At 39.4% G+C, this 21160-nt stretch overlaps 1 protein-coding gene across 13 annotated transcripts in view; it reads left to right on the forward strand.

The window, feature by feature from the left end:
• Positions 1–21160, forward strand: part of ANKRD26 (ankyrin repeat domain containing 26) — a 62780-nt gene that overhangs the window by 15421 nt on the left and 26199 nt on the right. For 12 of the 13 annotated variants that reach the window (XR_012629161.1, XR_012629162.1, XM_074870195.1 and 9 more), the window contains 14 exons: positions 36–1066; positions 1790–1931; positions 4098–4159; positions 5262–5373; positions 6934–6962; positions 7064–7130; positions 7222–7266; positions 12476–12561; positions 13974–14969; positions 15813–16051; positions 16895–17044; positions 17975–18008; positions 18239–18377; positions 19799–20012. Coding sequence is in view for 11 of the 13 variants with exons in the window: in XM_074870195.1 (XP_074726296.1) it covers positions 36–1066; positions 1790–1931; positions 4098–4159; positions 5262–5373; positions 6934–6962; positions 7064–7130; positions 7222–7266; positions 12476–12561; positions 13974–14969; positions 15813–16051; positions 16895–17044; positions 17975–18008; positions 18239–18377; positions 19799–20012 (3346 nt within the window). In the remaining 2 variants the exon portion in view is untranslated. The remainder of the gene's footprint in view (positions 1–35; positions 1067–1789; positions 1932–4097; positions 4160–5261; positions 5374–6933; positions 6963–7063; positions 7131–7221; positions 7267–12475; positions 12562–13973; positions 14970–15812; positions 16052–16894; positions 17045–17974; positions 18009–18238; positions 18378–19798; positions 20013–21160) is intronic. The other variant, XM_074870205.1, reaches the window with a different exon arrangement.

Here is a 21160-nt window from a genome sequence, read left to right on the forward strand (position 1 = left end):
GTTTACATGCATTTTTCCTTTTCTTGTGCTTTAAGATGATGGTGATGGTTCTAGAACTGAAAGTCCTAAGTCCCCAAAGAAAAGCCTCAAACAAAGAACCCCGTCGGATGCAAATCTGAACAAAGGAGAATGTGAAGAATTGTTGAATCAAGATGTCTCGGATGCAAGCAACCTGGAGGAAGAAGAATCAGAGGAGGAGGAGGAAGATGATGAAAATGACAATGGAGATGAGGAGGAAGAGGAGGAAGAGGAAGAGGAGGGAGAGGAGGAAGAGGGAGAGGAAGAGGAGGATGAAGATCTTACTCAAGATGAAAAGGAGGAGGAAGATCTGGAAGATGAAGAAAATCAGTCTAATGACATACTGGAGGAGGAGCAGGGGAAGAAAACAGAACCTAAAGGGGAAATTAATCCGAAACTGGAGTATTTTAGTAACACTAAATATGAAGGGGAAGCTCAGTGTGGAACTGGAGATGTCTGTGATGATGATAAAATAAGTAAAGAACTTGATGAAAAGGTGGCAGAATCTGTTGATACTCCTGTATCTTTTATAGCTGGGTGTTATGAAAGGGTGCAAGAAAATATAACTGCCATGTCTCCAAAGATAATGAATAATGAAGTATCTTGCAAGTCAGTACCAAAACAAGCTGTTTTTCAAAATCTAAATAATTTGCAAGGTACACAAGAAAGTCGGAACAGGAAAAGCATGATTCAGGAGAAGTTTCACAAAAATGCTGACTCCTGTTTTGCAGACTCTGAAATGACAGACTGGAAAGAAGAGACACCTCAGCCTTTCGCAGATAGTTGTGGTCTTAAGGAGAAAAAGTCAAGCCTCGGTGATGGCTTTGGAAGTGGTAACAATTCTTGGTCAGCTACAAAAAACCCGAGGCTTGAGAGTCAAAGACCAAACTCTGTTGTTCTTGAATGTGTGAGTGATGAAGATACTGAAGAAGAGCAATATGAAGAAGTAGATGATAAAGTCTGTGAAACACCGAAACAAGAATATGAAAACTTGCACTTAAATAGGCATGAAGAAAATTTAAGGACAGCATCTTGCTCAAGCACCAAAGTAAGTATATAGGGATGATTGAATCACAAGGGTATTTTCTAAGGGTAATATAGATAAGAAACAAATGGGAAACTGGATTTCTGTTAACACTTATTCTTCACATATATCTGTCTTTTGATCATCCTTTTTTGATATTAGAAAATGTCTGTCTTCTAGCCAAAGCCGTTTCTTAGGTATAAGAATAGCATCAGGCAGTATTTTCAATAATTTTTTTCTATTGGTTACAGTGGTTTTGCAGGAGAAAGAATAGGCGTTAGACTTCTTCTGGAATCAATTAAATTTTTCTCAGTCGTATGTACAGATTTTGTCTGTGAAGATTTACTGCCAGTTAGTAAAATTCACGGGGTGATGGCTGAAAGCGGTGTTTCCTCACAATCAAAGAAGTTTGAATAAGATTGAAAAAAGATAGTGATTTTTGTTGGAGAAAAGTAGGGGAAAAGAAGAAATGTTTCAGAATGATGTAATTTAAATGAAGCTAGACTTAGACTGACATGAGGAGATGCTGCTTAGGGGCTTTGGAGAACCAGGGGTGAGACTTAGAACATTAGGCATTGCCGTCTAATTGTACAGATTCCCATGGAAAAACTGAAGGCCGTGTAAAACAAAGCTCAAAAAAGTTTCCACTTTTTCTTATACAAGAAAAGTATTTTTCGAGTTGTCGATAGATGGCGAAGAAAGTGCTTGTTTCTGCTCTTTCCAGCTGTTTTGGTCAATCTCTTTTAGGAAGAATCACCTGAATGGGAAGAGGAGGAGCAGGAGAAGGGAGACACTGGTGAAGACCTACAAACTGCAGTTGTTGAGGGTGTGAAAAATTCTGTTTGTAGTGACAGCCATCAAGTCCACAATGCTTCAAAAGACAATGCTGGTGAGAGAAATGAGTTAGTAAATACTGATCCAAGTTCTTCCTCTATAAATATTAATGCATAGTAAATGAACCAAAATGGTGATTGACTTCCGAGATAAGAAATTTTTCCCTTGCCTGTGAACCCTAGTGGGCACTGACAAAGAAGGAAAGCAACTTCTGTTCCTTTTCATCCATTCTTGAAGAACTGAAATTGTGGCGTTGGATTCCAAACTATGCTATATGAAGCAAGTGTCAGTCTTGCTTTTGTTGCTGTGTTCTCCCTGAAGCGATCTAAACAAAATGTGCAGATGAAAAAGAGAAGGAGGATTAGAGTGTCTTGGGTGTGACAGTAGTATTCCCCTTTCTGGCCCACACTGTTGGATTGAAAAGCTGTGATTGCTCTTGGCTGAAACCTGGAAAAATTTTGAGTCAAGCTGAGAGAAAGGTCTTCTGTCCTAGTGCCTCACCTTGTCCAGTTTTTAAGTGTAGAAGGTCTATCTGATGCCACACATGTGTGTGCTTGAAAGCATTACCAGTTCAGAGTTGAAAACATTGGTACTCACCGCAGGTCTCAGAGCAGGAGGAGAGGGCACTGTTTCTACTGTCTGTCTCCAGAGAGTAGCTTGGCGTGGTAGATGTTACCAGAGCATGTGTAGCTGCTGATCAAATGCTACACAGAGGGGCCTGGCAGAACCTGCTGTATTGAAGTGTTGTGCCTATACATGGTCTTCTGTTTCTATGCACGTTACCATAAGTATGCATTTAGCATAGGGTAAATGGAGCTGAGGCTGGAATCAGCAGCTGCCCTCTTCTGGGGTAGATGCCTGTTTTGCTGATTAAGGATACCAATTAAACTCAGCACACCAGAGTGAAAAGAGCAGGCTTTACTGTGGATAAGTAAATAATGTAACAGAGTAATACAGAAAACATACAGTAAGAAAAGGCAGAATAATGCACTTAAAGCAAACAAATGGGAAAATACAGGGTAATGCATCAAATCATTACTACATGAGAGAGAATTGTGGTTAAGAAGGATCCATCACCACTTGCATACGTTACCATCATCCAGATCCGCAGTCGCTGGGGAGCCCCGGTTACAGCGAGGATTTGGAGAGCCTGTCCTGGCAAGTGGGAAATCCTACATGGTGTGTCCACCCATAGGTGAGGCATCCAAAGTCACTGCGAGTGGGTCCAGCCTTATCTACCCAAAAATCAGCAAGCCAGAATAGCTGGCACCTTTGCTTTAAGCGGAAATATCTGGCTTCAATCTCACATTAGATTCCCCCAGAGCCTGGCCAGGGCGCAAGGAGGAAGCTAAGAGAAACTTACAAAATATACAGGATTTATCTATATGTCAACTCTGGCTTGGGCCTGTTGTCCAAGCCTTAGCACTTCAATGCCCTACTGGTCTCTAGCTCCTTCCCCCTTCTTTGTGTGCATGTCTCCGCACGAGTGAATCCTGAATCAGTTTTACCTAATGGAGTAGCTTAAAACAGAGAAATTAAGTTAGTCTAATCTGACCAGGAATCCACTGAGACTGAGCCTTATGTTCATCTGGTAGAGAAGAGATTTGGATGTTAACCCTCTGAGATAGGAATGGCTTTTGCTGTTTCGGGTGTTTGAGCTGTGAGCCTCTGCTGCATTTTTAAATGGCAATGCTTAGGTGTCTAGTTTCTGGGAAGGTGCAGAGTAACAGCTCTGTGCCGATGAAGATCTTTCCTGGTAGCTCTACAAAAGGAGCATTGTTTCTTGATAATTTTAGTGATGTTAGTGTGAGGATGTTTTGGATAGTGTTTCTATGGTACCTCCAGTACAGTGGAAGGTGGTAGTAAATGCCAAATTCTGAAGCTGTAGGCTGGAGAGCAGGTGGCCTAAACTCTGTGTACCACAGAACTGCAGCATGCTGGAGTCTCTTCCTGAATGTTACCCAGATGCATTGGGTGTTGCTTGTAGCTGTGTCAGCTGTTGTGCATAGCCATCTCCTCCTGGAAAGGAGGCAAGAGGAGGTGGCAATGTAAAGGAATTAATATGATGTGGCTGGGTGTGAAGAAACACTTGAATAACACTACTTAGTTTGTCCTCAGCAATAGAACCACTGTGCATCTTTTGGATGCAGGGCTTGATTGATGGGGGAAAAGCAGAGTGAAATATAAACACTCAGTGTCTCACTTCTTACCTTGTTTGTAGGTGCCCTACCAGCAGTGGGAGCAGAGGAAGGGGACGATGCTGAATCTCCCTGGGATTCTGAGGTACCTTCTGTGAAGGACACAGGGGAGCATGGCACGAGTAGGAGTAAGATCCAGAAGCAATGGAGAGCTCGCTTTTGACTTGGGCCCTACCGTTGAGGCTTACTTACTCTTTTCATGCTTCTGCCATGTTTGTAACTGGGGGCCCTTGAAATAGTTCTGCTCTAGGCCAGCTGTTCAGTTGGGATTGGGATGAAGTTAGGCCAAGCTAATGACTTGGGTCTCATAACAACTGGCCATTAAGTTTGGTTTCTAATACAGTATTGAAGCTGTTAAGTTTCTTGCTGCTTACAATACTCTGAGCTTTTCACAGGGGCTGGCAGTGTTGTTGCCTTTTCACCATACAGCTGTATTCTGCTGACCTGGTTGCCCTTAGGGTCTACAACCTAGACGGTTAGCTGCTTTTGAATAGATCCTCTCCACCTTTTGTAGGTGTACTTTGGCCCTTTTTGAAAGTCATGTTCAGTAGAGATACCACACACGCTGGCTGTGTTTGCCCTTTTTAGTTCTTTCTGTCTGTAGTAATGGGCCAGAAGAAAATGAGCAGGGTCTGTAGCTAACCCCCTCTGTTTTTTTTTGTGAGGAAAAACAAACTCTTCCCCACCCTCTTCTTAAGAATTTGAGAATAAAATATTAGGGTTTTTTTTTGGTAGCCTTAGTTTCTGTAAGCTTTGCCTTGCTAGTCTTTGTTCAACCCGAATCGCCCTTGTTATTGAAAGTAGTGATGTGTTCACTCACCACTGCAGGATACATGACTAGAGAACACAAGCACAAACTTGAATGTGAAGTACTAGTTCAACACAAAAGCTGGATTGCCGCAGACCTGCAGTTACTGGTTCACAACCTGCATCTTGAGTTACTATGTTAATTCTCTTTTGTGGCTGTCTAGTTTGTCAAGGTTTATCAGCGTGGCAGAATAGTTTAGATGAATTGTGAGGTTTATGCCTAAGATCTGAAAACACACACAACTCTGATTTTCCAATACACTATGTCTTGTATCTCTAATATACTTGATACCATGCTATGCAAGTTGGCTTAGCAGGAACTTTTTGCATAGAAATTAGTTGAAAATGTATTTGTACCAATTCTCATGCATGTGTTTTAGATTATACAGACGGATTCTGAAAGTCTGAGAAAAGTATCGTCCAGTGTGTTGCTTCCAGCTGCAGACAGATATGGAGCATGCTCACAGATTGTTTCAGGGGAACGCAACAATGGTAACTTCCTGGTGGACTAAATGTTTGTCTGTAAGCATTTATAGGCTAAAGTGAATTTATATCAGCATCTGTCTTAGGAATGCTGTTATGTGGGTGTGCGCTATAGCCATAAAGTGCTTAGTATTTGTTAATTAATAGCAGTTATCACAGCGCTTGCTAGCCAGTTTGTAAAGGAAGTTGTTTTGTTTACATTATACGTTTCCTTTGGATGTGTGTGTATTTTTTTGGATTTGGGTTCTTGTTGCGTAGTGATGAAAGTGTATGTGGTTTAGGACTGATCTGTCTGAACATTTAAACATTCTTGGATGATAGCATAGCAGAAGAAAGCTATGATCTGGCTAAGCATTTTTTTCCCCAGCTTAATTTTTTGATAGCTTTCTGTTATGCTTTGCCTAGGAGCTAAAATGTGACTAAAAGTTTGGGTTTTCTTGCTAAGGGTTTCTGCCTGTAGTTTGTGACACTGTCTCTTGGGCATAGGATGGCAGGGAAGTTTTGCTATTGGGGTAGAACTCTTTTCTGAAGCATTTCTCCTTCAACAAATGGTTTGTCAGTCCTGCTTGTAGTATAGGTACAATAGAATAGCTGAAGAAGCTAATCCAGTTTTAGATTAGTAAAATGGAAGCAAAACTTTACAAGCTCTTTGAATCTTGTAAATCTACTTGTTGAGTAGCTGTCATGGAAGTCTGCTTTGTATGATTCTACAAGAAATTTTAGAATTGGTGTGAAAGGTGGTTATGGTAATCTAAGGTATTTCCATATTGCTAGACCACCAAGTTTACTGAAATAAATTTTGCTGTGGAGCCATTTTTAGCAACAATTTGTCGTCTTCTTGCATGAGAGGACTCAAACTGTAAGATGACTAAAGCAGAAGATTTGAGAAATGTAGGTGGGCTGGTAGATTGTGTAGGTTTGGAAATGATTTATGTTAGACAAAAATTTAAAAAAAAAAAAGTATTTGGAACTATGCTATAAATGCAATAGATTATAACCAAACAACATTTGTTTCTTTTGTTTCCTTGCAAGCTAAACCAAAACAATCTGATGAGAACTAGCTTGATTTTTACTTCATTGAGTAAGATGTGTATGAGTTTTCTGTGTCTGCACCTGTGCTTTCCGTCCCATCAATGGAAAGGAAAATAACATTAAACATTTGTAGGATAATCACAGTCATAGTGCTGTTGGACTGCTTTATGATCATTCACTACAGCAGACCAGCTTTGGATTTTGAAATAATCCTTTTAGAAAGAAGGATTCAGCTCTTCAAAAGGACTAGATACTTTGATCTTGTTCTGTTAACAAGCATGACCTATTGCTTCACACAAATTATCCTAGTTCTGTGATGATTATTTTTTAAAGCCAAGGTGCACAATGGGAAGTATGCATTGTCCATTTCTTGTATACTAATACAAATGCTGTATGATGAGGTAAATTGAATGTTAGTTAGCATACTCTTGATGAAATAATGCTTGCAACTAATAGTTGTAGAAACTACCGATGTTGGAGTAAAAGATACCTTCAATTAAATAAAATAACACTTCCCAAAACATTTTTTGTCTCCAGGCTTTTCAGAGAAACCCAACAATTCCCAGGTAAGTATTTGTTCATGTCAGACTGACTACTTGTTCTGCTCATTAAATAGTATGTAGTTACTTTAGAATTTGTTTTTTTATCATTGAATTTTCTTTCATAGCTGAAGACTCCTGAATCTGTTTTGGAAATGAATGAAACCTCTCCTAAAAAAAGGCAGCAGAAATCAGGTAATGTTCACTTCATGTGTTTCTGGGTTTAGCTTCATAATCTTTCTGGATAGGAGTATTTAATAAAGCATCTGATTTATTTGTTTTGCAGATCTATTGGAGGAATTTGGTTTAGGAGATGCAGAGGATATTGAAGGTATTCATAACAGTCTCGTTGTAGTGTTCTTTTTATGGACAAACACATTGTACTTGCAAATTTTTTCCTAATGATAAATTGATGGTTCTAGCAAGGTGTTCTGGGAGCAGAAGGTCTACTGAAATGGGCCTCTCTATGCATGTGTGTGCTCCCTCTTCTAGTCTGCCATACAACACTAAGTACCCTTCCATGATGTAGGCTTCCTCCACCATACCTGCCATCATCTCCCCTTTTCAGGCAGTCCTGAAGTTTGCTTTCCTTCCAGTTTCTCAGAAAAACCCTTCCTGATATTCCTGGTTCTCTGAGCATGTGCTGTGTCTGATTCCAGGCTAGGGATCTGCAAGCTAAGCTGTCCAGGAGCTGCAGGTGAGACAGGATAATTTTTGGGCTTGTGCTGTAGCTGTACTTAGCAGGAATTATTACTTGCCTGGCTTTTCTCTACCTGTCTGGCAGTTGTTTTGAAACACTTATCAAATACATTCCTCTGAGGCTTCCCTCTCTTACTTCATGGAAACTGACCAGCAGGTTTAGAGGTAGGGGAAGGAAGTGAGGAAGAGAGACAAGGTGGGAGGGAATGACAGTGTCAGCATGTTGTTAGGAATTCTTTTTTCTTTGGAAACAAGGCTAAAAGTGAAGCCACCAGCTGATCCACTATATATTGGAGAGAGGATATATGATAATGTTTTTTTAGTTTCTTTGTTCTAACATTTATTGATTTGCCTATTTGTTAATGAGATGAGAAACAATTCCCCATTCAGGTTTTAGAGTTTCTACAATCAACTACCAAAAATATAAACCAGAGACAGGTGAACAGATACATAGGCAATTGAGTGAACTTGTAACTTCTAAGTATAGAATACAAATAGCTCCAGGTAATTCGGCATCCTTGTTCTAGGGGGGGAAAAAAAGTACTGTTGTTCTTCTGACAGTAATAGTGATTAAATTTCTCTCTAGGAAAAAAATATCTCTTTCCTCCTCTCGCTCATCTCCTTGTCCTCTTCCTCCTCTCGCTCATCTCCTTGTCCTCTTCCTCCTCTCGCTCATCTCCTTGTCCTCTTCCTCCTCTCGCTCATCTCCTTGTCCTCTTCCTCCTCTCGCTCATCTCCTCTTTTGTGTATTTGCAGTGGGTAAGCAACAACAGGTCCTCTTTTGCCCTTTATTTTGTGATGGTAGTGTTTTTGTAAGATGCATAGAGGTTTGTTAAAAGTTGCTCGGTTAAAACATGAGTTTTGGTTTTGTCTGTGTCACACAGTAATGTGAAGTGTAGACCCATAGTGGACCAGTATGTTACAATATTACAAACACAGAAAGGAAAGACTGCTTTTTCATAACTCATTTCTTATCAGCTATTTTTCCTGTGTGCCTGTATTCATTTGTGTCATGTTGGTTTTTATCCATGTGTTATCTTGAAGATCAGGTGTTAAGAAGTACATGTGAAAATTTCTTTCAGACTTTTGTTTGGATTTGGGTTTAAGCAATTTAGATTGCTTCAGCAAAGCATTGTGATTCCTGCAGCACAAGTATTTCTAACTCTAAAAGGGTTGAATGCCATCCTTCACAAGTTTATTTCACAAATCTAGAAGACAGGTATAGTATCTTGCCCAATTAAATGTTGAATTGGAGATGAAATTTCCCATTCTTTTTACTCTGTTATGGACTCATAGTAATAACTTCTTAAAATCTGTTTTTTTAGGTCAAAATTAAGTAGTGGTGTTCTCATGTTTTCTGTATAGAATAGTAGCTGCTTTGCACTGTAATCTGCAAAAAGTCAATATGTAAGACAATTTATGAGGAGGGAAGTTTTGGAAGAGAGAGGAGAGGTAAAGGCTAATTGCAAAGAACACTAAAAGTCATCTTTTGATGCCAGCTAGAGAACTGGCAGAGTAAAAGGTGGGGGATTTGCATCTTCTGCACATGCAGGGATTTATATATTAGGCACAAAGCCAGATTCATCTAACCCCGCTGCAGGTATCCATTAATAAAAATACATGCTAGTAATAAATGACTGGCAAAAATACTGGAATTTAATTTACTCTTGAATTTTCTATATACATTTTTTTAAATGGCAGGCTCTTCAGAAGCTCCAGACTAGGGTTCTGTCAGTGTTTTAACTAAAAAATTTTCCCTGTGCTAAAAGTGAAAAAGTCTTGATGATAAGGAGTCATCCCTCTTTCACAACGCTAAGAGAAGCCAATAATACAGAAAATAGCCTTATGAATTACTGCTCCAAGAAGAAAAGAAACTTGCACAGCTAATGGGAGAGGACCTTATTTTTTTAGTTTATGTTTTTGACTAGAATTTCGGACACCATAAGAACTGGAATTTTGCAGATGGAAGAACATTGCTGCCTTTCATTCTCTGGCCTTTTTCCTTGTTCTGTGCCCATGGTACACAAATGTCAAGATTGATTAAACTGTATGGAAAAGAAATCTTATGGGCTCCAAAGTTCCTAAAATCTTATCTAAAGACTGAGACTTCACACTCAAGTAGCTGCTACTGAAGACTTTACTGTTTACCATGATGGACAAGACTGATCAGTAGTTCAGGTTGCTTTTGATTATAGCAGTATGGCACCTAATTTTAAAGTGTCTGGACTCTGAAACAGAACCAAAACATTAAGACACCTACATACTCTGAACAGAGAATGTAAATTGCATGTTTAGAAGGCCAGTACAAAACTCTGGGTGCTGGCAGGTCTGCTTTTATCCAGCTTTCAGGCACATGCAGTTGACCAGAAAAGCCTATTCAGTCTGGGTTGTGCAGTATTCTTCAGGAAAGGTGTCACAGCTCTCCTGCATCCACAAAATAGTATGTCTTTTAAGGAAAATTGTGGTGCCCATGTTGCATGGTGGGAGTGATCACACATATGAAGTTGTATGGTAGGAAGCTGCATGCGTGTTGCAGTTCGACCTGAATGAACATTGATGAAGTGACAGAAGAAATCTGGTAAGCGTACCTTTATGGAAATGGTGTAGGAGCTGTCCCATCTGTCCACAGGTTGACCACCCCCTGCTGTACTTGAGGTGGAGATTCTTCTAGGAGTAGTAGAAACTCTGAGCACACTGGTGTGTCTAGACTCTTCTCATTCTAGGCAGTACTGTTACTGTCCAAAAGGCTTATGTGCAAATTATCAGCATACTGGGTGCCTGTCTGTGCCTAGTTGTACTCTCTTGAGTTGTTTTCCTTTTGTTTTCTGAAAGGATCCTACAAATCAGTGTAACGTCTGTGCGGTTACTTCTCTTGGATTTAATCAGGCTCCAGTGTTTCTGGCCACCACTTCCACTTGGCAGTTCTAGAACTGTACAGCCAGCAGGGGAGGGACTTGCTGGTTCAAATTATCCAGCTGTATGACAAGAAGGACAAGAACCCATCTACAAAAGCTATGCATAACTGTTGGAGGAAAGGAAGATGTTGATCTCCAAATTGTGGAGGTTATTTGTATAGGAGCTAAGTGTTACCTGTTTCAGGCATCTTGGTACTGATAATTTATGACACTCTCTACAGTACCTTCTGTGGTGCTATCTACAGATGTTCTTTGACCACCAGCACATCTGTCCTCTATTTCTAATGCTGGTTGGAGCTTTCATTTGCACCAGCAGACAGCTTGGTATTAAGATATCTACAAGCATCAGTAAAGGCCAAGTCTACTCTGTGATCTTGAAAAACAAGAAAAAGGGAAAAATGCCTGGTTTTCTTATAGAGCATTATTCTTGGATAATCATTAATTATTGTTGTTATTACTATCTTTAATGTCTGAAATGTGTCATAATCATCAATAGATCAACATAACCCTGTGAAATAAGTGCTGTCAACCCACTAATGACTAATGTGTGTTGGGAAATGCCTTGTGCTGAAATACCCAAAAAACAAATTTACAAAAAATCTAAGAAATTTCACCCACCAGTGATTGAAGTGGGAGAAGAAGTTTGTTATTTCACACTGTGTAAGGTTAAACTCGACCTCTGGAGACCTGTATGACTGACTGAGGAGCTTAGGTTCCCAGTTCAGATGTACAAGTTGTAACTCTAAGCTTGTATCTAATGTAATCCCCTTCAAGAAATGAAAGCTTGCAAAAGGAGCTGCCTAAATCAGAAAATGCCAGAAATTAGGTTGGCCCTGTGACTTATTAATATTGGACCCTTTTGTATTTTTATGATGATACCTATTTTATTCCTGTTGTGCTCACTTTTTCTTGTAGGAAGAATATTGTGTCCCTCTTCAGCAGAGAAGAATACTGTGTCCCTCTTTAGCCTTTTTGTGTGTATAGAAAGAGGATTGTGTAGAAACCATAGAATTATGGAGCAGGAAAGGAGGTGCAGAGTGATGAAGGTGAAAAGCCTCCATCTCTCTCTTTAGATGACACACCTGAGCTGCTGGGACTTGTTTCTTTCTGAATACTTGATACTTCAGAGTGTTCAGTATGCTTTCCACACAAACTATGACAGTGAGTTGCTGCTTCTAAATTGTATCTGGGACTATTTGGAGTCCAATTCTCAGATGTAACAGATTAAAGGTAGGCACCCCGTAATGGGGAGCCCAGACTGAGTGACTGCTTCTGAGGAATTTGTGACCTGTCCAATATGACTTAGAAATTCTGAGAGAGGAAAGGGTGGAATCTAGTTTTTGACAGTACAAACTGAAATGTCCAGACCATGGGCTATTTCTCAACATTTCACAAGCCTGTCTCATTCAGTGACCCCTCCGTGTCTTCTGCAACAGATGAGGCAGCAATTTGACTGAAATACTCCATCCAGATCCATGTCTAGAGGCAGATCTGTTTCATGCATGGATTAAAGCTGGGGCCTTAAAGATTTTAAGCCTGTGATTTTGTTATTCATGATTTTCTGTGCACAGCACATAAGGAAATTAAAATTGCTGGAGCAATGTAGCTAGTTACTGCATGGCACACAGTGTCTCAGAGAGAGATCGCGCACCTTTAGGAAACAGGAATGTTTTATTTGTGACCATTTACAGTGATTTTCAGCAAATTTCCTTTGTACATTAAAAAGTAAAATGCCCTGGAAGAAAGGAATTCACACAGATGGATCTTAAATCTGTATTATAATTTTCTCCCTAGGAGCTCACAAATGTGAGGGGATGTGTTATTTTGTGTTAAGATTTTTGTCACAAATATGATTCAAGATGCAGTCTAGGTGTAAATAAGTGATATTAAGTCATGCTGGTTATAAAAATGTGCTTTTCACCGTAGGTGAATATTCAGGATCTACCTTTCATATGTCATCATCAGCTGAAAAAGAAGACACCAAGGATGACATTGAAAACTGTGGGGTGCAGGTACGTAATCCCAAATATTTTAAATTAGTCTGAATTGGTAAAATGCACATTCAAGTGAAGAGGCAGATTTGTCTGTAATGTGGTGATCTGTTTGATTAAACATGCCTGGTCTTGCTCTTTGTAAGAGAAAGATCAAACAAAAAACCCTGAAGTTTAGTGACCTTTCTGATGCTTTCCCTGCCTCTGCAAAATGTGTGCTTGTTTGGCCATGTTAATCAGTGTTTGAAAAGGTTGTTTTGTTTTTTGTTTTTTTTTTTTTCTCAGAGGGTGTTCTAGAGGGGAATAAGGCAGCCATCATGTTTGTGTTGGGCACACAGGACAGGGCTGGATAGAGGGGTCTGGAGTCTTCCATAACACCTTACAGGACAGTGTCGCAAATTATTTCCACCTAACACCCAGTCACCATGAAAGAGGGACAGGCTTAATTTTAACAGACAGACCACAGAACGTAAGCCTATTGGAAGGTGGTAGTAGTTGGGCAATGAACTTGGGAATGGAGAGGCTGAGACAGATGGTGGCTGACTGATGTGCTTCTTCCCTGTTCTGAAAGGAGGAATTTTTGCAGAGGGAGAAAAGGGCTTGACTAATGAGAAAGGATTGCGAGGAGTTGGGTTGTCATAGCCCCCTGGGACACCAAGGCTGCAGGCCCTATTTAGAAGGGACCATGAGCTGAGGGAGCATGTTGGGAGGAGTATGACATGTGACAGGAGCAGTCAGAACTGTGGAACAGAGCATGGGATGAGGGACATGAGGAGAGTGGGTGCAGTTGAGGCATGATATGGTTTTCATACAAGCCTGGACTCCTGACTTTTTGGGGATAAGGGAAGGAATGGACAGGTTTCCCTAATAAGTGCTTTTCTTCAGAGCTTGGAGTGGAATTTAATATTTCTGAGTCTTGGGTGAAGAAATAATCCTACCATGGCCAATTCTCCTTATGGTAGACAGTAAAAGCTTGTCATGTTCATTCATGTTGTATTAGCTCAGCTGGTAGTGGACTGTAAAATGCCTGACAGCAGAGAATGGTGGAGGAAGGAGAGTGGAAGAACACATACAGTTTTAATGAAAAAAGGTATTAAAGCAATAAAATGTGAAAAAACAAATTGCTTTGTGACAAATGCCACTAGTTACAGAAAGCAGGCAGGCTAAAAGGTAAAAGCAACCCTAATGTTCAGACAAATCTAATCCAAGAAAAACTTGTTCCTCAAGTAGGTCCTTCTGTTTTTAAGAAAATGATGATTCAGTGAACCTTTAATTTAATATCCCTTGATTTTTATTATAAAGAATTGCTTTCAAAATGTCATATTTCTATTATTTCTGTTATATGATAGAATGAGTTTGCAACAGAAACTACCTAGATTAACTGTAACTTCCTTTTTCTTGGTAAACTTTCTGTCTGTACCTGTTCACTTAAGGATAAATATATTTTAGAAACTACCAACTTGATAGAAAAAACAGCACATGAAAATCAGACTGACAAAGCAGAAATTTCACATCAGGAAGCCCTAGCAGAAAACAAGGAATCGCACACTGCTGACAAGCAGTTAAGCCCTAAACCTTGGGAAGAAAGATATGAAAGAATGTGGGTTGAAAATGAGAAAAGGGAATTGAAAACGAATTTTAAAAACATTACAGCAGAGCTGAAGCAGCTGTTTGGTGAAATTAATGAAACTGGGAAAACTACTTCCCTTGTGGAAGAAATGTCAAAAGATGGCTTCAGTGAAGAATTGAAGAGTTCTTGTGTTGTTTCGTCATGTGTGACTGAATCAAGTAATAAGTTGGAAAGTAAAGGTGAATTTGAAGATATTAAACTTATGCTAGGTGGAAAAGAACCCACAATGAAAATTGTAGTTCCAAGTCTTGGTGTTTTTCCTGATCAAAATAACTTAAATGCAAACATGGAAGATACCTGGAGTACACATGAAGAAGATAGCAGAGATGGTACCGATAATACAAAGATGCCTTTAGCAAAACGAGAGGAAAAGAAAATGCCTACTATGGAAATGGAAGAGAATGAAAATGGAATTAGTAGAAATGGAGAGGGAAGTCCTGAATATTCCCCGAGACATAGCTTAAAAACAAGTATTTTGAATGATGTTTCTAATACTCTTCCTAAAATAAGACCTGTTTCTACAAGTGATGAAAATGCACTTTTTGTAACAGAAAGGAAACTTGGAAAAGACTCTGGATTTAATGGTGGTGTTCCCAGGGACTGCCTTATCGACAATAACAAAATAGGAGAAACAGAAATTGACCATCTTTTTGCAAATGCTCAGCAATCATGTGGCATGCTGAAAAGGAATCTTGATGAAGAACTAAAACAAGATATGGAAAGATTTAAGAGTAAGGTAGGAATGCTGCGAATAGCATTCCTGGCTTTGGAGAAAGAGAAGGTACAGCTGCAAAAAGAGGTAGAAGTTCACCTGCTACTTCTTATTCTTTAGTCTTTCTCCATATCAATGGTCCTGTTCACTGTAGCTATTCATCATTAAGGGAAGATGCTTTATGCAAATTGGTTTTTGTTTTAATGGAAATCCATTACCTATGAATAAAGAGAGCGGTGGAGTCTTGTCCTTTCCCAATTATGTAATTAGTTTTTTGGAAAACAGAATGCATTATTGTTCCAGTTTAACAATAGGTGGCACTCAGTTCCAGTGTAAGTAGTTATCACCTCATTGCCATAAAAAGAAATGCACACAATTACATCAGTTCTGATTCTGACTCAAAGAATGAAAATAGCTTCTGAACAGGGTCTTGACTAATTATCCATTTGCTGTGATTTCTGCATGGTGTGTCTTCATTGCCCTTCACTAAAATTCCTGTTTGCTGTGAAACCATTTCTGCTTGTGGGTTTGGGATCTTCCTCCCCCCACCCCCTCCACCCCCCCGTTAAGGAAGCAATAACCCAGCACACTTCTACTTGATTTTTTTTTCTGTTTTTACAACTAACATTGTGCCATCCTAACTCTTTGTCCATCACTAATGTTGTCACTTTTTTGTTGTTCATGTTCTAAGATACATTATTGTCTTCTTTCTAAGGGCAGTGGTTTTGTTACATCTTTAATCATGAGTGAATTCAAAGTACTTTCAATGGCTTGATACACTTTGTAGTGTAATTTTGTGAAAATGCTTCTCTGTATGATTTTTTTTTTATGCTTTCAGAAGTAAACCCTGAATTATTCGATCTTGGATATGGTGTTTCTCTCTTCTATAAAGACTGAGAAATATATGAAGCTTAACTTTTCTTTTTGTAGGTTGAGAATGAAAAAGGCAAGCAAAGATGTTCCAAAACGCAGGTGGTGGCAAAACAGGAAGATCTTGATAAATTACACACACCGGCAGGCAACGTTACTGATCAGCAAATGAAACAAAAGGTTACCCTAAAGAAGAATGACCATTTGAAAGTAGAGAATGAAAACACTACAGAAGAAAAAGACAAAAAGAATTTTTTGTCTGAGGAGAGATCGACGTTGATTAAATTGCCGATGAAAGGGTAAACTAAGGAAATGATCTCTATTTCTTATTTGTAGTACTACTTAAGTATCTTTTAGGTTTTCTGATATTGTAGTAGTTGCAGTAGTTTCCTACGTGCTGTGAGTAGTCCACTGCTTCTCAAACATTTAAGAAAAGAATTTTTTTTTTAGAAAAAACTAAGCTCATAATGCAGGTTAAAATTTATTGCCCACTTATTAAAAAAAAAAGGGGGGGGGGGGGGGAGACAGAAACCAAATCCCTGTGGATTTCCTCATCCATACTGAGGCAAAATGCATCTTCAAAACCAAAGTTGAAGACTGCAAAAAACAGCTATTTTTGTAGGAAATGGCCATTTAGAAAAGTAGAAACTTGAAGTTTACTTTGCTTCCTCCCTTTTCTAGGTGGTTTTAGCAATTTCCATGCAGTTGGTGTTTTCCTTAAGTTCACATGCTCTTTGTGAGGAAAAAGGGAAGGATGATACTACCAAACCAATCTCAGAAGTTTGAAGACGACAGATATTTTTCTGTAACCCTAAGCAGGAGTTTTTCCCTGTCTCATTCAGGGAAATCTCTGCTCTAGATATTTCCTCTAATGGGGATATTGGATGTGTTCCAGTTTACCTCAATCTACCTCAGATTCCATGTTCCCCCCCCCCCCCATTCCTAGGGAAAGGTTTTTAAATACTTAGGTATCTTCCAGGGTCTTTGGAGTTGAGTCTGTGTTTTGTAATAGATATTTTTTTTGTCTCTGTTGTTTCTGGACATCATCTTAGGTATGTTTGTTTCACAGAAATATTTTATGTGAAGCTACTCAATTGGTGGTCTGGGTTGTTTTTTTGTTTTTTCCTTTCTGTTTAATGTAGTAAATTTGCACTGAATACCAAAGTTGCAAAGAAAAATAAAAGACGGACTTCAAAGCAAAATGCTAATCAGCAGATGAGCTCTTCCAGTGGAAATAATTTTCAAGTACTGGATGATGGCACTTTCAGTGAAACATCTGAAGATGAAGGAAGGTACTGAATATAAGGAATGTTATAAATAAAATTTACTTAATGATAAAAATTGATCTGAAGGCTAAAGGTAAGTTTTGTATACCTGATGTGTACAATGATTCTTACTCTTTCACGTGAAAATACTACCTGATGCCCTTTGGGTTCAAACCACTTTATTTTTGCTTAGAGTGCTTTGAACATACTGGTAAAGTTAATGATGAGGTCAGATATGCACAAATTCTGAATTACCAGTGTGTGTGCGTGCATGTAAATACATATATTTTTTAAAAAGGGAGAGGAAAAACTTACAAAAGGGCAAAATTTCACTGAAGGCATCTCAGCTTTTTCTGCTTGCTTTCCACACACCTTCCCCCCCCCCCACCGCCCCCCAGCTCTGTCCCCTCCCAACTTCTTGCCCACCCTGTACTTACTTGTACAAGCACTGTTCAGCAATAACTAAACCATTGGTGTGTTATTGATGTTTTTTTGGTCAGAAATCTAACACACAGCACCCTGTGGGCTGCTGTGAAGAAAGTTAACTCCATCCTAGCCAGACACAGTACACTAGAGAATTCAAAATTATGGTTCTTTGATTTTTAAGAGAAGGATTGTCTATACTGAAGAGAGCTAAAACTCTAGTATTAAACAGAGAATGCACATAATTATATATCTGTATATCCACATATCTGTCACTGTAAGATTCCTGTCATTTTGAGTCAAGTGCAGAGAACAGTTATTTCAACTATTTGTTTAATATCTTGTGGAAAAAGCAGCTTTCCAATAGACATATTAGTACACACATTTTTTTCAGTTTTCAACTATGCCTAACAATCGTTATATTAAATTTCTAGTTTAATTCATTTCTGAAATTAAGTTTTCAGAGCAACTTTTAGATGTTGTTCATAATGCAATAGAAGCATTCCAGTACTGAAATATATTTCTGTTTTCCAGACCTGCAACAAAAACAGGCAGTGAAAAGAACAAGGTACTATAAAATTTGTTTCTTGATAAATAGTTTGTATCGGCTTTTAATCACTTAGATGGGAATAGCATTTATATAGTGATCAGCCAGATGCACAAATTGCTGCTAGTATGCAACTTTATCATATTTGAGCCAGATCTGTTGGCTGTGACTGAGAGAATGAATCATTCATGCATTTGTAATGGTCTGTAATACTGTGTAGCTGTATACAGAAAATACTGCATTGTTTGTAGGTCAGTATACAGATGGATGTAACTGATGACCTTGACTTAACTCAGTCATCTGACACAACTTCAGAGGATGTCGAATTGCCAACTTCAACCTACAAAGAGGCTATGTTGCTATTAGAACAGCTTAGTGTGGATCATACAGGTAAGTTTTCAAGTCACTTTGACTTCAGCTGTTACAAGTTCCTCTTTTAAAACATGATTTCTTTGTGTGCACTCCTAGCTATTTTAGTTTTCTATTTTGATCTAATATTTCTTTATGATCAGAGATCCCCCTCAAGATGTAAAATTCCTCTCACCTAACCTCAGATATCCATCTGTATTCTCAGCAAACATGCTTTACTTTATCATTGTTTCTCTGTCTAGTCACAGCTGGAGAAGTAGGTTCTTGCAAAGTACAGTTCAGCTCCTTCTAATGTAGTCATCAAAAGTTAGTAAGATAGATCTTCTTTTTCCTCTTTGTATCCCCTCACTAGGTAATGACAAATAGTACAGCAGAATAACAGCTTTGCTTAAAAATAGATATCTAATCAATTGTCATAAGATGCTCGCATAGAGGCACATAACATTATATAAACATACTTACTATGTCTATTAAACTATGCTAAAATTTCATTAGGCAAATTTGGGTTAACCTGGACTAAGGCCAACCTCCCACCCAGCTGCCCTCTCACTGCCCCTCCTCAACAGGACAAAATAGGATGAAAAAGCTTGAGGATCAATATAAAAACAGGGCTGTCACTTGCCAGTTACTGCCACAGGCAAAACAGACTGCACTTGAGGAACCTTAACTTAATTTGTTACCAATTAAAATAGATTCAGATACTGAGAAACAAAGACAAAAAATGAAAAGAACACCTCCCCACCACCCCCATCCCAGGCTCAACTTCACTCCTGACTTCCCAGGCAGCGCAGGGAGGACGGGGTCTGCAGTCAGGACACAGCAGTTTCTCTCTGCCGTTCCTTCTTCCTCACACCTTTCCTTTGCTCCAGCATGAGTTCTTCCATGGACTGCAGTCCTTCAGGGAAAATATGCTCCAGCCTGGGATCTCTGTGGGTCAGAGGTCCTTCAGGAAATAGCCACCTGCTCTGTTATGGGGTCCTCCACAGCACTGCATTGAGGATATCTGCTCTGGCATGGTCTTCTGCAGGGAAATACCTGCTCCACCGTGGCGTCTCCATGGGCTGCAGGGGTATCTCTGCTCTAGCACCTGGAGCACCTCCTCCCTCTCCTTCTTCACTAACCATGATGTTCGCAGGGCTGTTTCTCACACTTTTTTCCCTTCCTCCTCTTCTTTTGCCCTTTTTTCTAAATAGTTTTCCCTGAGGTGCCACCAGCGTGGCTGAGAGGCTCAGCTCTACCCTGCAGTGGGTCCGTTGGAACCGGCTGTGTCTGTCATGGGCAGCCCTGGCCTCTTCTCACACAGACCTCCCCAGTATCTGCAGTCTTCCCACTATCAGAACCTTGCCACACCTATACTCAGTACAGCAAAGCATTAAATAATTTGTACATTGGAAAGTGTTTGTGCATATATGTCGCTTTGTGTCTTTCCTATTTCAAAATAGGTTCTGCTATTTTGTTGAAAATTCAAAACATACTTCTTGAATATGAACAGATAATAGAACGTGAAAAAAATCGGTATACAGCTCTCTGGAAAGAAGTAAGAAAATTGGAAAGTGAAAAGGAGGAGTCACAATTAATAGCGGAAGAGACTCAAGATTTGAAATCCATATTGGCTCACCAAGAAGTGGAGTGGAAAAGTGATATTCAAAGCCTTAAGTATGTAACCTTGCGTTCTGGTAATGTATGCTATCCTGTAGGTTTTCATGCTGCAGAAGATGCTGATGGTACAGGTGATAGGATAAGTTTCTAGACTTTTGGGTTTGGGTTTTTTGAATCCTGTGGGCAAGCCATGCTCTAAAGGACATAATGTCAAAGGGGGAAAAATATGCCTGCATACTAGCTCCGTAGATGTTGTTTTAACTCCTTTTTTTCAATAGCAAGAGAAGAGAACAAAGAGTAGGTATGGGGAAAATGAGATTTATAAGAATTCGTAAGACTTGGATTTTGTGGATTTTGTCTTTGAAGCTTCTGTATAATATTAGGAATCCTGGTAACTCCACGGAATGCAACTCAAAACAGAGCTTAGAGCGTTTGTTTGTTTGTCTATTTGAAAGAAAGTCAAATTTGGGATTGCCTCTTTCCCCATACTCCTGAGCTAAATCTGGATTGTGTGAGTTTTTTACTCACTTTTCACATCACTTCAAACAAGAATGGCTAGCAGGCACCAAAAGAAACTCAGCAAGAATAAATGCAAAGCCCTGCACTTGGGAAGGAGGATTCCTGGAAATTATGTACCATGGGATGTTCTGGCTTGGGGAACTTGCCAAGAAGGCCCTCGTGGTCTTAGCAGAGAGCAAGCTCAACGTGAGCCAGCATGGTAGCTGAAAAGGCCAACGGCATCCTGGTGTGTATTAAAAGCAGCAGAGCCAGGAGATTGAGGGGAGTGATTGTCTGCCCCTACTCAGCACTTGCTGAACTGTGTCTAGAGCACTGAGTCCAATTTTTGGCCTCCCAGTACAAGAGAGATCTTAATCGGTATGTGTGAGTTCAGCAGAGAGCTAGTCAGGGAGCAGGAGCACTAGACCTGTGAGGAGAGGCTGAGGGAACTGAGCTTCAAGGAGTTGTGCTTTCTGGTATGTGGAAGGAGATTATGAGGAAGACAAAGCCAGTCACGACAGTCCACTGTTTTTCAAAATTCTCTAATAATCTATCGATTACAAAGAATTAATATTTTCATTCCAAATAAATTCTCAAAGCAACGTTAACTTTACACTTATAAAAGCTATACTTCTTGTGAAATTACACAAAAAATTATATGTAAAGCTTTTTCCTTGCAATATAAACCGTTAAAATACAAATGTTAG

The sequence above is a fragment of the Strix uralensis genome, chromosome 5 (genome assembly GCF_047716275.1).
Source record: "Strix uralensis isolate ZFMK-TIS-50842 chromosome 5, bStrUra1, whole genome shotgun sequence".
NCBI classification, from domain to species: domain Eukaryota; kingdom Metazoa; phylum Chordata; class Aves; order Strigiformes; family Strigidae; genus Strix; species Strix uralensis.